Here is a 16,389-nt window from a genome sequence, read left to right as displayed (position 1 = left end):
TGATAATAAGGGTACGTTCCTTGCTTTGGTCTGTTCTGAGGTTAATTTAGCTTCAGTACCTAGAAACACTTGGTGGTTAGACTCTGGTGCTACTACTCATATAAGTGTTTCTATGCAGGGTTGCCTGAGCTACCGAAAGCCAAGTGATGTTGAAAGACACATCTTTGTGGGCGACGGACAATCGGTAGATGTGGAAGCAATTGGGCACTTTAGGTTGTTGTTAGGAACTGGTTATTATTTGGATTTAAAAGATACTTTTGTAGTACCGTCTTTTAGACGGAATTTGGTTTCTGTTTCTGTATTGGACAAATCAGGTTATTCTTGTTCATTTGGAAACAGTCAATTCAGTTTATCTTTTAATTCAAATGTTGTGGGAACCGGTTACTTGAGTATTTATGACAACCTATATTTGCTTGATACAATTGCTTCTTACAATGAATCCTTGCATGTGGAATCACGTGGTACTAAGCGTAAATTAAATAAGGAAAATTCGGCGACATTATGGCATAAGCGCTTAGGTCATATCTCAAAAGGTAGAATTGAGCGTCTTGTGTCTGATGGCATTTTGGATTCCCTTGATTTTTCGGACTTCGACGTATGTGTTGAATGTATCAAGGGAAAACAGACCAAAGTGAAAAGATTAGGTGCCAACAGATCTTCGGATGTCTTAGAATTGATACATACGGATATTTGTGGGCCATTCCCTACGGAATCCTGGAATGGTCAACAATATTTTATATCATTCATAGACGATTACTCACGTTATGGGCACCTATATCTTATTCATGAAAAATCTGAGTCTCTGGACATGTTCAAAGCCTATAAAGCTGAAGTTGAGAATCAACTCAACAGAAGAATTAAAACCGTCAGATCTGATCGTGGTGGTGAGTACTACGGTAGATATGATGGTTCAGGTGAACAACGTCCAGGACCATTTGCTAGATACCTAGAGGAATACGGTATCGTCCCACAGTACACCATGCCGGGTTCACCTAGCCATTTACATATTTGGGGATGTCCAGGTGAGACAAGGCCTTATAGGCCGAATGAAAAGAAATTGGACTCCAAAACAGTTAGCAGCTACTTTATTGGGTACTCTGAACGCTCTAGGGGCTATAAGTTTTATGATCCCACACTAAGGAATATTTTTGAGGCGGGAACAACAACATTCTTTGAGGAAGTTGAGTTTGGGACATTGCTTTTGAGACATTGCTTTTGAGGAGGAATTAGACTCAGATCCAATCCATACAGTTACTTCTGATAATATTCATGTTCCTATACCTGTTGTTGCTCAAGAAGTAAATCCGGAACCTCAAGATGATAATGTTGAACAACTCCCTGTTCCAGAAGAACAAACTCAACAACCTCAAGAACCAGTGCCATTAAGGAGATCCACGAGAGAAAGGAGAAATGCTATTCCGGATGATTATATTGTATTTCTCCAAGAACATGAGGAAAGTAGTGGAATGTTAGAAGATGATCCAATCAACTTCTCTCAGGCCATGAAAAGTTCTAACTCTCAACAGTGGATTGATGCCATGAATGAAGAGTACAAATCTATGCAAGACAATAAGGTTTGGGAACTTGTCCCATTACCAGAAGGTGCAAAACCAATTGGTTGTAAATGGATTTTAAGACCAAACGGGATGCAAACGGTAATGTGAAGAGGTATAAGGCACGTCTTGTGGCTAAAAGCTATACTCAAAAGGAAGACATTGATTATACAGAGACTTTCTCTCCGGTTTCATCGAAAGACACTTTCAGAATAATCATAGCACTTGTTGCTCATTATGATCTTGAGTTACATCAGATGGATGTTAAGACTGCATTTCTCAATGGAGACATTGATGAGATGATTTATATGGTGCAACCAAAAAACTTTGTATCAGGAGATCCAAAGAATATGGTTTGCAAATTAAGGAAATACATCTATGGACTCAAGCAAGCTCCTCGTCAATAGTATCATAAGTTTCAACAAATAATTATCTCGTTCGGTTTTGAGATAAACATTGTTGATGACTGTGTATATCACAAGTTCAGTGGGAGTAAGTATATTTTTCTGGTTCTGTATGTCGATGACATCTTGCTTGCCACTAATGATATAGGCATGTTGCACGAAACCAAGAGATTTCTATCAAAGAATTTTGAGATGAAAGATCTTGGGGACGCCTCTTTTATATTAGGGATCCAGATACATCGAGATCGCTCTCGGGTTATTCTTGGATTATCACAAAAGAGCTATATCGATAAGGTACTTAAAAGGTTTAGCATGCAAGATTGCAGACCAGGTGACACCCCTGTTGCTAAAAGAGACAAGTTTAATCTCAATCAGTGCCCTAAAGGTAACCTTGAAATTTAGGAAATGCAGAAGATTTTTTATGCTTCGGCTGTAGGAAGTCTAATGTATGCTCAGGTATGTACGCGTCCAGATATTGCGTACATTGTTGGGATGTTAGGCAGATACTTAAGCAACTCTGGTATGGATCATTGGATAGCAGTCAAAAGGGTTATGAGGTATCTTCAGAAAACAAAAGATTACATGCTCACATACAGAAAATCAGAAAAATTAGAGGTCATTGGGTATTCGGATTCTGATTTTGCTGGATGCCAAGATAGCAGAAAGTCTACATCAGGCTACATTTATATGTTAGCAGGAGGAGCTATATCATGGAAAAGTGTCAAACAAACACTAGTAGCTTCCTCCACTATGACAGCAGAATTTGTAGCTTGCTATGAGGCATCCAATCAGGGAATATGGCTGCGAAATTTTGTCACGGGACTGCGCATTTTGGAAAATATTGAAAGACCTCTAAGGTTATATTGTGACAATAAATCTGCAGTAATGTATTCCAATAACAACATGAGCTCAACTAAGTCAAAACATATTGACATTAAGTTCCTGGTTATGAAAGAAAGGGTATAGAGTGGACAAATATCTATAGAGCACATTGGGACAAACTCCATGATAGTTGATCCTCTTACTAAGAGATTACCACCCAAGGCCTTTATTGAGCATACTGCTCATATGGGTGTGGTATTATTTGAGGATATTATGTTTTAGTGGGAGTTTGTATTTGTGGTGCTTTATGTTTGGTTGTATTGTCTGATCAGAATAAAGTATTCAGTTAAGACACTCTGTTACATTATGTTTGGTTTTGACCTCACTAAGGAGGACCAGTTGAAAATAGACATGTACTGATCACATTGCATGTAATTTTCATGCTGCACATCCATGATTGATCTATATCGTTTGATTGTATTGGTATATGTGACCATTGATGGGTCGAGTCACGATAAATGTGACGAAGGCCGCTTTGATCCTATATTGATATAGTCAATGGACGAGATTGTTCGGAAATACCTGTTCAGTGATAGCAATTTTTTGAGCTCATAAGGTTATACACAATTTAAGGAATCATATGGTGCCCAAGTGGGAGATTGTTGGATTTAATCTAATAAATCTAATTGTGGGCACATATGATTAATCAATGTGTATTGGTATCTTTCAGGATAACCCACTAAAGTGATCAATAAATTTGGATTAATTAGGTATTTAAATAAGTCATGGGGTTATATGTGCAGATACCAGGTTGTAATTGTAATTTGTTGAGTAAGTCATGGGGTTATATGTGCAGATACCAGGTTGTAATTGTAATTTGTTGAGGGGCCAAATTATAAATGTACAACATCTATAAATAAGGGGTTATGGTCCCTAACCTAGGGTTACATTCTCTAATTTTCTTCACCCCCATCTAGAAAGAGAAATTCGGATTTAGAGGAACCCTAATGTTAGAAGATCATCAAAAACCCAAATCAAGATTTCTTCTATGGATTCAGGTATAAGCATCCGCCCTTTTAGATTCTTATTAATCTCTTCGAATTAATCATGGCTATATGGTTTTAGATCTCAAGTTTTGATTTAGATCTAACAACAAGATTCGAGTTCGCCCCAGAGCTCGAGAGGCCAACAACTTGTGAAATCCGTTGCACGAAATTGCTCGGAGATTCCTCGATAGTGAATCCGAGTGGGCTTATATCGGAGAATGAGGAGACTCCGCGGCCGAAACTGAAGCAATCGCACTTCGATGAGGTTAGGGGAAGCTCTAATCGATCGATGGCGGGGTGGGTTTTCCAGTAGGGTTCTCTTGATTGAAACCAACTTGATTCATGTCGTTTTTGAACTGATTTCGATTCAGGAAAGCTGATTTTGGGATTTTTCCTCCCCACTGATTGTTGAAGCAGGGTGAGCGAGCGGATGATCCAGATGCTTCGTTTGTTTGTAATCGCTAGGGTTCTCGATCGAAGAAATCGCAGAAAGTTGCTGTTTCCTTTTGGAAGGTGAGGTTTGAACCCTTTTTATTGACTGGTCACTTGGTGGATATTTTTCAACAACCCATCGCGTTCTCTCTTTTATTGTAGCTCGCCTCTCAAGTCTCAAATCCTTCAACATGAGGAACATAAGCCTGAAATATGTAGGAAGTAGCTTTTTTGGAATCATGCAATGCTATGTTTTAGATTTCTTTTCTTGAGCGACCGGGTCAAAATGCCGAGGGAGGTTACTAACTAGATAAACAGGTTACAGAAATAGAAATTATAGAATGGTAGATGAACAGAAAGGTAGGGGAGAAGTACAATACAGAAGGTGAGAAGAGAAGGGTTGGAAGAAGAAGAAGACAAGTCAAATTTCTGAATTGGAATGTCACCCCTCCAATTCGGGCAAGCATCCCTATTCAAAATATATTAGTATTAACATTCTTGATCAAATTTGAAGAGTAAGTTAGGATGTGTGAGATAAACAAACCTACCACCGACAGTGAACAAGAAGCGGACATCGTCGCCACCTGTTTCAGAAGAGATGGGTTTGGTTATCACATATGCCTAATCACCTGAAAACCTTGATCGAGAGCAAACAAGGAGTAGTACGAAGTTTTATGAGCTGACTAGCCCGTCTCCCAGCGACCATCAAAACCAAATACATAGTATCTAAAAACAAGGGACACAAAATAGAACTCAGCATGCAGAACATCAGAAATTAGCCCCCATCACATCTTCATCCTCTTCTGTAAAAGAGCTTCAATCGCTTGCTATTTGGCTATTTCTATGACAATTTCGGCCCTTCTTCTACTGGAGCTCCCTTTTCAATTACCATTTCTCCATCGCGGATGCTAACATGACACCTTGGAATGGGAGCCACCGCCACTCCTCGTCGTCTCTCCATCATAGCCCAATTCAATGTTTTCAATTTCATGGATGTAAAGTTGTGTTTTTGACTTCCTTAATGAAGATTAATCTCCTGCTGCACGCAATGCGTGCATGCCACAACTAAATATTGGTATCAAAGATTATTGCAAAAAGTGGTGTATTGTACGGTAATTCACAAATTAGTAATGTCTTATAAATTTCTGGTTACAACCAAAACTAATACGAAACAAGTATATCAACATCTCTCACAAGAAAGAGAAGAGTAAGACGCAACTCCTACACAAGCATATCCCCAATATTTTTCTTTTGCAATTGGTAATCATCTTCACGAAAAATATCGACTTAAGAATCTAAATCTTGTTGATGCATGCCCGAATACTCAAAGCAAGTTGGTGGCACATCATATGCAAATATAGCTTGAATGTAGTCAGAAGGATCTAAGCAGAAACTTGATGGGTAAGGGAGCAGCGAAGGGGATATTTGGAGCACAGAAAAGAGGTATTTTCTGAGCTATTGGTTAGGGTTTTGTTTGGAAAGAATTAGAGCTTTGTTGGTGAGATTAATTGGTGAGTTTGTGTGATTTTGTAATCTCAGTTTGTACTCTTCTTCTCTATTAGTGAAAACCACATCCCCTTCTTGCCCGTGGACGTAGGCAACTTGTCGAACCACGTTAAAATTGGTTGTTTGAGTTTGTGCCGTTATTTTGCATTGTTTGGCATTCTCTCGGTGTTTGTTTTGATTTGGTCTCTCGAAGCACATCGGTTTGGTTTTAGCTTCCGCCGCGCACAACAGAGGCCAGCCAGGGGAAAAGCTATCCAACCTCACTAGTTTGAATAAGCTCCATTGAATGCGTGAGGATAGATTATTCTTCAAGAGATTTTTTGCTTGTACTTGAAAATGTGTGGAATGAAGATAGAACCGAATGGGATATGCTATGGGCTCCATTGAAACTCGGGGCATAGGATAGAAAAATCCTAGTAACAACTCGTTCCAAACAAGTGTCGAATTTAATTGGTGTAAGAGATTGTGAGATCCCCAAATTATAGTCCCACATCGGTGGGTGAGTGAAAGTGTTGAGTGTTTATAATGTAAGTTATGAGGTTCAAGTGTAACATTGACTAGTTTTTGGCAGTAGATTGAGCCAAATAACGTGTTATACTCGGTAGGTCTCATGCTTGCACGCGCTAATGGGCTCGTGGGCCTGGGACAGAACAAATAGTATCAGAGCAGTTGCTAGCTGGAGGCTCTTCTAGAGTCCACATCGTTTGGCACTACTGGGATGTGCCAATTACAGGTCGCAACGAGGACGTCGCATTTGTAAAATGGGGGTGATTGTGAGATCCCCAAATTATATTCCCCAGATCGGTGGGTGAGTGAAAGTGTTGAGTGTTTATAATGTAAGTTATGAAGTTCAAGTGTAACATCGGCTAGTCGATTTTGACAGTGGATTGAGCCAACAACACATACGACTCGGTGGGTCCCACGATTTGCACGCTCCCACGAGCACGCAGGTCTGGAACGTGAAAAATGGATAGTTTGATGTATATAGCATCTCTAGTGTCATAATCCGTGAGAATGAGGCAGATGATAGTTTGGTTTTGAGCCTAAGATCGATCTAATACGATCTTTCTTGGGGAAAGGTGCAGACAACTTCAGAGTGAAGATGTTGTTGTCGAGGGTAAGCTGGGTTTCTTGGATCACGAGCTCCTTTTCATTTCATTTAGACTTGTGAAATTGACTTTCTCCATTTTGTTTGTGAACAAATATGTGAAAGTTAAATGGAGAAATCACTCTGAGGGAAAAAAACTACTTGGAAAATATAAGATTCTATGCGAGAGAAATATCCAAAGCGCTTTGAAAATTAAAAAACGTTTAAATTTTGAGGATGAAACTTTTTATTAGGAGGGGAGAGTGCAATATCCCCTAACAAATAATAGATTTCACTTCTCATAAGAAGGGATAATATGTGCAAATAACAAATTTTAGGGGGTGTTGTGTAAAATTTTTCCCATTCCCTAATCTCCCTCTTGCCACATCAAAGAACTGGTGGTCTCTTGTCAACAGAGTGGGTGTGGCACCGCCTCAACACTGATATAAAAAGTTACAGAAAATAGAAGGAAAAAGAAAATCAAATCAGCATGAAGCCTACTTGCACCTCCCTAACCTTCTACTGGAGCTTGGAGCTTAGTGACGGATAGAAGGGAAGAGGAGGGGAAAGTATCCAGGTAACAATCAGATTCAAATCGTAAGGTATAAATCCTTTTCCCTTAATCAAATCTCTAGAGTGAATAATGAGGGGAAAAAGTTTGATTTTGTTATTTGGACAAAGGCTATTGGATAATTGCTTGCTTAAAAAAATCTACAAACACTAGATCCAGCAAGGGCTCGCCGCCACCGAACCGTTTGCCGCCAAAGAACTACCTGCCGTTGTTAGGTCACTCGTCGAAAACTGAGGAAGAAGATGAGGGCCGGTCTTAAAGCCTGACTTTGAAAAAGAAAAAAAAAGAAAAAAAGAAAAAGAGAAAGAAAAGAGAACGAAAAATGAAGAAAAGAAAGAGAAAGAAAAAGAAATGGAAAAAAGGGGAGAAGATGAGAAGTCGCGTAAGAGCAAAGAGAAAAGTGAAAGGGGAAAGGAAAATTTCCTTGTCCCCTGACTCACAAAAGATTTGTTAAAGGGCCCAACTTGAGAGAGGAAAATATGGATTTTAGGAGAACTTAGTTTACAGAGTCTCATAAAGTTTGGACTCAGGTCCAGACTTTGCAAAACAGTGCAATAGTTGAAGAGGGAAAAGATTATCTATAGACCCCAGTTGTTCCACATCTTGCAAATAGGTCTAGACTGTGAAAGTAGGGTTATTGTCTGGCTTGAATAATTATGTGTAGCTCCCAGAAATTGCCATGAATTGTTAATAGCTCCAAATTTATTAGAAATGTGTTGTAAAAATTATGGTAAATTGATAAATTAGCAATAATCCTATGTGAACCCCTTTTATGGGTCTTATGACGCTACTTGGACATAGATTAAATCTACATTAGTTTAATATTAACTTTATAATTTTATACTATAGGATTTGGTTGATATCAAAGGGGGATCAAATTTGGAAGACTCGGACAGTGTAAGGAGAGTTCATTTCTCACTAGTGTTTTTATAATATAAAATTACACGAGTATTATAATTGATTGATCTTGTGCTTGAAAAATAATTATTCTATTATTTTTTATATATAGAAAATAATATGTGATTTGGTCGATTCTAATGCTGCCTAATTCATAACATGATTTTGATTCCTTATGAGATATTGAAAGTAAATTTGATTTCATATAAAATGTGATAAGTGATTTTGATTCTCACACGATCTCAAATAATTGTGAATATCGCTTTATTTGAAAGCTATTGAAGAAGTGATTTAAATGTGTTTCAGCAGTTTAACGAATTCAAGAGATTTTTCGTGATTTGGTATTTGAACCAAAAATAAATAAAGTGAACCATTTTAATTGATATGATGAGTTTACACTTTTTCACTTAAATTAGAAGGGTTTGTAATTTTCACAAGTGAACAACTTTACACCAATATTACTTTTGGTACAAGCAATATGTTTTCGAGATCAAGTAATGTGACAAATGGTATCAGAGCAGTTGCCACCCGAAAATGTGGAGCTAAGTGCTATACAGAGCTAAGTGCTACACCGCGTGAGCGCTGTGGGAGCTATCTCTAGAGTCCACATCGCCTAGCGCTACTGGGATGTACCGATTATCTGTCACAACGAGGAGGCCACATTTATAAGGTGGGGTGATTGTGATATCCCTAAATTATAGTCCCACATTGGTGGGTGAGTGAAAGTGCTGAGTGTTTATAATGTAAGTCATGATGTTCAAGTATAACACCGGCTAGTCGATTTTGGCAGTGGATTGAGCCAAACAGAGCGTTACGCTCGGTGGGTCCCGCGGCTTGCACGCGCCAATGGGCTTGCTTGCCCGGGACGTGTCAAAGATCCTTTCATTCTTAGCGGTTTATCTGCAAATCCATATTGGAGCTTTTTCTAGATTTGTGCATTCGGGAACTAAAAGTTGGAAAGATATCCAAAGCTGGAGTTAATCGGCAAGCCGATTTCGGACAGGCTAAAGGGGTCGCCTTTAGCTGCAAAGACTCTTGGAGGCCTTTTTAATTTGAGTTCGAATACCAAATATTGGGTGAGTGTTGTGAAAGCAAAATGTGGGAGTTAAAACAAGGTGAAAATGACATTCTCACAATTTTAAACTTAAGAATTACCGGTATCTTCCTTCATGCGTGAAGCAATGTTTTGAATATTGTTCTTTATTTCCCAAAGATTACCGTTTCAGTAATACAAGCTTAATCCAGATGTGGATGGCGCAAGGTCTGTTAGACCTGAAAAAGAGAACATCTTACATGAGAATGGAGGATTTAGGGAATTAATACTTTAATGATTTGCTTTCAGTGTCCTTTCAGAAACACTGTTGGCTGAAAAATACATACGTTATGCATGATTATTGCATGACCTGGCACAATACATTGCAGTATATTATTGTTTCAGAGTAGAAGAAGAGGAAAAATAGCAGAACATTCCCAGTTCTATTCGCAATTTATCCATTTGCATACAAATCATGAATTTGAGAGTTCTATGGCTTGTGCAGATTTAAGTGTGCTCTCTTATTCATTTATAGCTATGCACCTGATCCTCGCCTTGCACTTGATACCATCTTGAAGTAATTCAGAAGCATCCATGTAATGGCTTTAGGCTATCTGTGCATGGAAGAGCTTCCTAACAGCATCAGTAACTTAAAGCAATTTCGATATCTTGATTTCTCTCTTGCAAACATTGTAAGCTTCCCTGAATCATTTTGTAGACTCTACAACTTGCAAGACTGAAATTGATGCCGCATTTGAATGTTTGCTTTCCTAGACGGATAAGAAACCTTATCAACTTGAAGAAACCTGATGCAAATGAAAACAGTGCTGCACATATATTTGAAATAGAAAGCTATCTGCTCTTCAAAAATTGAGTCTCTTAAAAGTTGTAAAGAAAACTGAGCGCATGATCTGAGAACTGATGGAGATGAATAAGCTTCATGGTAGGTTATGCATTAGTAACCTGGAAAATGTTGATACTAAAGAAGAAGCTAATCAGGCTATGCTAAACAACAAGAAGTGCCCCAATGAGTTACGCTTCAAATGGATCTTTGACATGCATGCTCAGTTGGGGATTGATGTGCCTGATGCTGATGTACTAGATGCCTTACAACCACACCCTAATCATAAAGATCTGAAGGTCATAACATATGGCGGGGTCAAATATCCAAGCTGGTTGAACAAAACATCACTCCCGAAACTTAAATCAATGTTCTTGGGTAATTGCAAAAGCTTGGAGCAGCTTCCATCTCTGGGACATTGGCCATCTCTGAAATACCTGAAATTTGGATGTGTGAATGCAGTGAGACAAGTTGGATTAAACTTCTATGGAACTCCAACTATTAGTAGTTTCCCTGTGCTCGAACATCTATCATGCTGGAACATGCCAGAATGGGATGACAGGTCTTCAACAGATGCCAGACAATTATTTCCTTGCGTACTTGACCTCTACGTCAAGGACTACCCCAAGCTGAGAAGGTTACCTTGCATTCCATTTTCTCTTGTAAAACTTAGGCTGTCGAAAGTGGGATAGGATGGGATAGGATGAACTTGCAGGAGCTGGGGTTGGATCCAATCACAGTGATAGCAACTGTTAGAGTTCTTCACTCTCTATGGATGTGCATCAAGAACTGTCCAAAATTAAGAAAACTTGAAGAATTGTTATGTCAAGCACCTTTCTGGATTAAAGGAAATGTTACCTCGCTGCCAGTTGAGAGGTTGAAAGATCTCATCAGCCTTGAATGCTTGGAGTTGGGACTGTCCAAATCAGGAAGAAGGGCTAACTTCCTCCTTCCTCTGAAAAAAATTTGTTTTTGGATATTGTGGCAATCTCTACATGTCACTGCCAGGTTGCCTGTAAAACTCTCTCTCTACATTGAAGATGATCAGTTGTCCACATAACATCTCTGCAAAAAGAAAACCTGCATCACCTGATATCGCTTAAGATTTGACCATATAGGATTTTGCACATATTACCTTTTTGGAACCATTACACAGTCTTCCTTCCCTCAGAAAGCTTGGCAATTCTAGATGTCCCAGATTGACAATGGCTTCTCCTCAGAACCACAACGAGCTGCTAAATGGGCCGTCATTACTCCGTTCAGTGTATTGATGACACTTCGTTGATCATATGGCAGCTTATTGGAGGCTTCAGATCCTGAAAATTTAGCATTCTCTAAAAGTTGCTTTGTTTACTGATGGTGGGAAGCAAGAATGGCTGGGGAATCTCACAAGCCTTTGTGAATTAAGCTTCAAAGCTTGTCCCAATCTGCAAGCTTGGCCTTCGAACTTGCATGCAGTTTCCTCACTACAAAAATTAGAGATGGAGGACTGTCCTGAGTTGAAGTCATTACTGGAGAACGGGCTTCCAGGTTTCTTAAAACTTAAAAGAAGTTGGTTTCAAGAAATTGTCATCCAGATATGAAGCAAAGGTTCAGAGGAGGTAGTGGTACAGACATGCCAAAGATTGCTCATGTCCGGAAGATACCCTTTGTTAGGTAATTCATACCCATTTCTTTTCTAGTTCATATGCCCGCCCAACCTACGAGTTTTTTATTTTTATTTTTTTCTGTGAGAGGAATATTTTACTGGACATTATTATGCTTCCCATTCAAGCATTCTTGCCTCCCATCAGAGGATTGCAAAGTTTATCAACAAGATTCTGCTTACGTGCTGCTATGTTGCATTAACATTAGCAGAACAAAATAGAATAAGTGGATAAATCTGAAAAGTCCAGGATGTATACATGTGTGTGTATGTGTGTGTTGATTCAATAAATAGATTATTTGAGTAGACATTTTGGTTTACGAGGTAAATTTATTGTATAGATCATAGTACAACACATGTACTTAATATGTATATTAATTGATATATCATATACAACAATTCTTATGTTGTACATGACTTTGCAATATATTTTGATTGTGCATCTATAAATCTTGATTGCCAATATATTTTGATTGTGCATCTATAAATCTTGATTGTGTTTCATTTCTTCAGTTTTCATGCTTTTATATCACATATCCTAGGGACTCATTATTTAATAAGGTTTATTAATTATGGCGAAAATATATCAAGTTGTAGCATCTATACCTTTAGTCGAATCATGTGGATCATATGTTTTACGTGGAAGATAATCTTTTTAGATCTACGCTCAGAAATCCTTGTATTTGTGCAATGGACCCAGGCTTGCTAAACCCAGGACCAATATGATCCTATTTCACAAACCTGAGATCTCCGAGGTTTGTTGTTGGATTTAGGTGATGGGACGAGAGCAAGAAATTTGTCATCTGAGAAGACCAGGTAGCCCAAAGTGTCCATGCAGGTTTGCACACTACACAAAAGTACAGAGAGAATAAACAAAGTGAGGTTTTAGTTTGTGAATACCTTCCTTTCCCTAGGAGGGCGTTTCATATATTTATGATAGTTATTTTGGCAGTATCCTAGAATCCTGCTGTGATTGGATCTGAAGGATCTAGTTATTTTGGCAGTATCCTAGAATCCTGTTGTGATTAGACCAAAGGGCAATGATTCTGATAATCTACCGGCTAGGTTGTGGCAACCAGTCTTAACCTCTTGCCTATGTTTATCTTTTACAAGTTTGAGACTTGTGGGGTTTGTTACAATTCTCTGCTTTATACAACTAACATCTTTGTCCTAATGCCTTGTCACATTCCAGTTACGCGTGGTGTTGCTAGCTCATCGTGTCCCAAGCTCCTTCAGTACATGACCTCTTACGCTGATATTGACTTTACACACCCACACACAACTTCAATTGTGTAAGAAGCATGTGGGTGGAGTTGAAATGATTGAATTCACTCATCAGCCTTTACAATTTCCTTGCATTACTGCAAAGGATCATGTTTCATGTTGCGCCACTTCGACAAACAACCACATTCTCATGCACCAACTCGTGATTTCCTTGAAACCAATGCGATTTCAAGCACATCAGACATTTCACAGTTAAGATTCATCGACTGCTTTGGGATGAGATTTCCACTGGTGTTCCAAGTGATTGAGTTTTACGTCTGCTTTGGACATATCTTGTACACCTGCGCACGCTTCTTAAGAATGTTCTATTTTAGAATCTAAATGTGCGAGATACAACATTGAGCAATAAGTTGTTTTGTGTTCTACTGTCCTGTATTACAGAGCTACAGACCTTATGATTTACCTATATGGTTTCTTCTCTTGTAGTTGGAAGTATGATGGTCCAATCCTGCAGACTTTGCATTTATATGTTGCAATGACGATCAGAGAAAAATATTAGAAGACTGCAATATTTCTATGGAGAGAACGATGGAAATTCACTACATAATCTATATGAGGTAACACTACCCCTCAATTTTATAAATCCGCCTACTTGGAAATGGCAATTGTTTCTTTTCCTAGGTTATATGAGGTCAAATTGTTGAAATTGGGTAGTCGTAGTTTTCACCTGTACCCTTGTAACAATTCGTAGTCGTGGTTTTTACTTGTACCCTTGTAATAATTCAGAGTGACAAGTTATTTTCTTAAATGGTGACAGCTAAAGGTATTCTTCATTATATTCAACTCTTTAGAGAAGTCGCAGTTTTCCATTAATTACCAACTGAGACCACTTCTTTGATGTCTCTAAAATATTATTTCTTTATTGTAAATGTGGCAAAAATGTTGATAATCCCCTGTAACAATATAGATTGACAAGTTATTTTCTAAAATGGCAATATACTTATATATCTTTAGACTTCGTATATCAATAGAAAGTTGGCACTACCTCTTTTCAGCAGACGTCTACTTGAAGTCATGTCACATAAATTGAGCTTTTCTGATTGATCAACTTCTTTTGGTAGTTAAAAGAACTGAACTCTCAACTGCTTGTTATTATACTTAAGCTTAGTGTTCACTAAACCTTGCAAATTCAACTCTGCAGATGGTGTTCTCAGTTTTCATTTTGATAATTTGTTTCAGAGCTTGGAGATTGACCTGAACATTAATCGGCATATCCTGGCATCACTCGAACACAACCATTATACATTTTCAAATTTGATAGTGATGATGATTTCAGAGAACATAAAGAGGGAAGCTCTTGCGATAAACTTGAGGCTATTGTTTTATAACCACGAGTTCAATCTGCTCCAGCTGACTGATTGAGTTCAAAGGAGTTTTTTACAGCAATTTCTCGGAGTGTACGTATAAGTATTTCTGACAGTGGAAGTGATGCCTTGTACTGAGAGTTACTAGATGCATGGTCCTGCATATTCTAATTCATGGTCATTAATTAAGAGCCTGCTGTGAAACTTTTATGCAAGGAAAGTCATGCTTTGTTTATCAAACTGCTCTTGTTGCTATAGAGACTTCTTGTTTTGGAGGTGAACAAAAAAGAACCGCTGGACGCTGTGTTCTCATTCTCTACAGTTCAGCATTTCAGCAACAAATCCACATCTTAAGTATAGGGTTCTGTATGTATCGGTGCACCTATAATTGTATATATACAACTAGCTTTCTTCTTTTTTTGTATACATACAACATGCAACCAGCATACTTTTTTTGTAGGATTTACTATACGACTAACGAATCCTGTCGTGTAAGTATTCAAACTTGGAGTTTCTGTTGTACCTATATATCCCCTGTATACTATTTGTAAGTATAATATAGTGTCTATATAGCTTTACTCACATTTTTAGTACTCTTTGTCTGCATGACTTAAATTTCCAAAAACAGTTCAAGGCACGGATCGAAGAGTGAAGGCTAATCGGTTTGAGCAAAAGTTGATTATATGTCGATCGATGTCATCGTCTTGTAATTATAGCCTCTGAGATTCTCGGTCTAACCCGTCATGATTGGTTTAATAATATGCATTGCTTTTAGCGCACGGTATTACTTTAGATTTGCTTTTCGCCGAGTGCTATCCTTGTTCATCCCATGTTGTTAGGGGGTGCATGCATATACTATTTCCTGAGGCCACCTTGTGGTATTTTGCTAAATTTGAAAATTTTATCCGCCTCACTTTTTATTCACCCATGTTGGTACTTTAGTTTCATTTCGACGAAAAAGGTAATATAGTTGGAGTTCTCTTTCGGCTTGAGATGCGCATATATATATATATTTTTTCTCTGCCTTGTTAGGGACTCCCTATGAAAAGAAAATGATTTGCTCAAGGTGAATCCTTTTGCAGCACTAGGGAGCATGAAATTGTATAATGCATGAAATGTCACAGCGGCTGGTCATTCGTGGTGGACAAGGGGAGACAGTAATAATTCCCTGGTATTATTATATCACTGGGGATAGGGAGCATCAACACAATGAAAAGAAAGTAGGCAAAACAGTTTTTTTTTTTCCCTATATTTTTTGCAAATTTCACCTTTATTTCAGTACGCATGGTGGAGTACCCACCATCATCTTCTGTATAGAGTAACTATCAGCAACAGGGGGCTGGTAGCTGCTTTTGGTCATTTTGCTTAACGTGCAAGTATTAGTTCTATAATTCTATGGTTGTTTTTAAAAGGTATGATACCATAAACGACAATTCAGAAAGTAAGCTGATTACTTTGACTAACATAGTTCCCGGGAAAATCATGTACCCCTGTTTATACATAAAGTGTTCCATTAGAAATTTTAAAGTTGGGGATCAAACCAATTTTTCTGGGAAAAATTGCTTCAAGGCCCTAAAAATAGAGTTTTCAAGTGGCCTAGCCCCGTGTACTTTGGCCCATATGCCAAACCCCTTAAAATTTGAAAAAATTACGATCGAGCCCCAAGTTACCTTCTCTCACCCGTATTTATACACAGAGACCCGAAAATGCCCCTGACTTTCTCTTCCAGCCTTAAAAACGAGCCCCGGTTGTTGGAGATCGATCCCCGTCGCAATTAAGGCGAGGTGATGGCGGTCTTGGGGGGAAATTTTGACGGGTTCCCTCCATTATATCTCCTCATAACCCACTCTTCTTTGCTTCGAGTTCATTTATGGTGTAAAGGGCACATTTATGAACTTAGGGCTTTTGATCTTCAACAATCCGCTTGTCCTAACGTTCCCTTCATAAATCCTCTTAAATCCCTT

General features: G+C 38.5%; 2 protein-coding genes and 1 long non-coding RNA gene across 4 annotated transcripts; all 3 read left to right on the top strand.

Moving 5' to 3' along the window:
* Window positions 1–4,605: 4,605 nt before the first annotated feature.
* On the top strand, window positions 4,606–9,672 carry LOC109827523 (putative disease resistance protein RGA3). Its single transcript, XM_020394534.1, is given in 5 exon segments — window positions 4,606–4,642; window positions 6,064–6,218; window positions 9,269–9,404; window positions 9,407–9,465; window positions 9,468–9,672. Coding segments are annotated over 5 exon segments (558 nt in total). The 3' UTR covers window positions 9,639–9,672.
* A 2-nt stretch (window positions 9,673–9,674) lies between these two features.
* LOC109827524 (putative disease resistance protein At3g14460) lies at window positions 9,675–12,112 on the top strand. Its single transcript, XM_020394535.1, has one exon. It carries the CDS (start codon window positions 10,273–10,275, stop codon window positions 10,882–10,884), a length of 612 nt encoding a protein of 203 aa, XP_020250124.1. The 5' UTR covers window positions 9,675–10,272; the 3' UTR covers window positions 10,885–12,112.
* A 51-nt stretch (window positions 12,113–12,163) lies between these two features.
* LOC109827525 lies at window positions 12,164–14,982 on the top strand. Of its 2 annotated transcripts, none has more exons than XR_002243458.1 (3): window positions 12,164–13,444; window positions 13,548–13,678; window positions 14,301–14,982. It is a non-coding gene; the product is annotated as an uncharacterized LOC109827525 (long non-coding RNA). The 2 variants fall into 2 exon arrangements; XR_002243459.1 differs by having other exon boundaries at window positions 12,166–13,312.
* The last annotated feature ends 1,407 nt before the right edge of the window (window positions 14,983–16,389 follow it).

This window comes from Asparagus officinalis, unplaced genomic scaffold (genome assembly GCF_001876935.1).
Source record: "Asparagus officinalis unplaced genomic scaffold, Aspof.V1 AsparagusV1_Un276, whole genome shotgun sequence".
In the NCBI taxonomy this organism is placed as follows: Eukaryota; Viridiplantae; Streptophyta; class Magnoliopsida; order Asparagales; family Asparagaceae; genus Asparagus; species Asparagus officinalis.
This window is presented reverse-complemented; position numbering and strand designations above follow the sequence as displayed.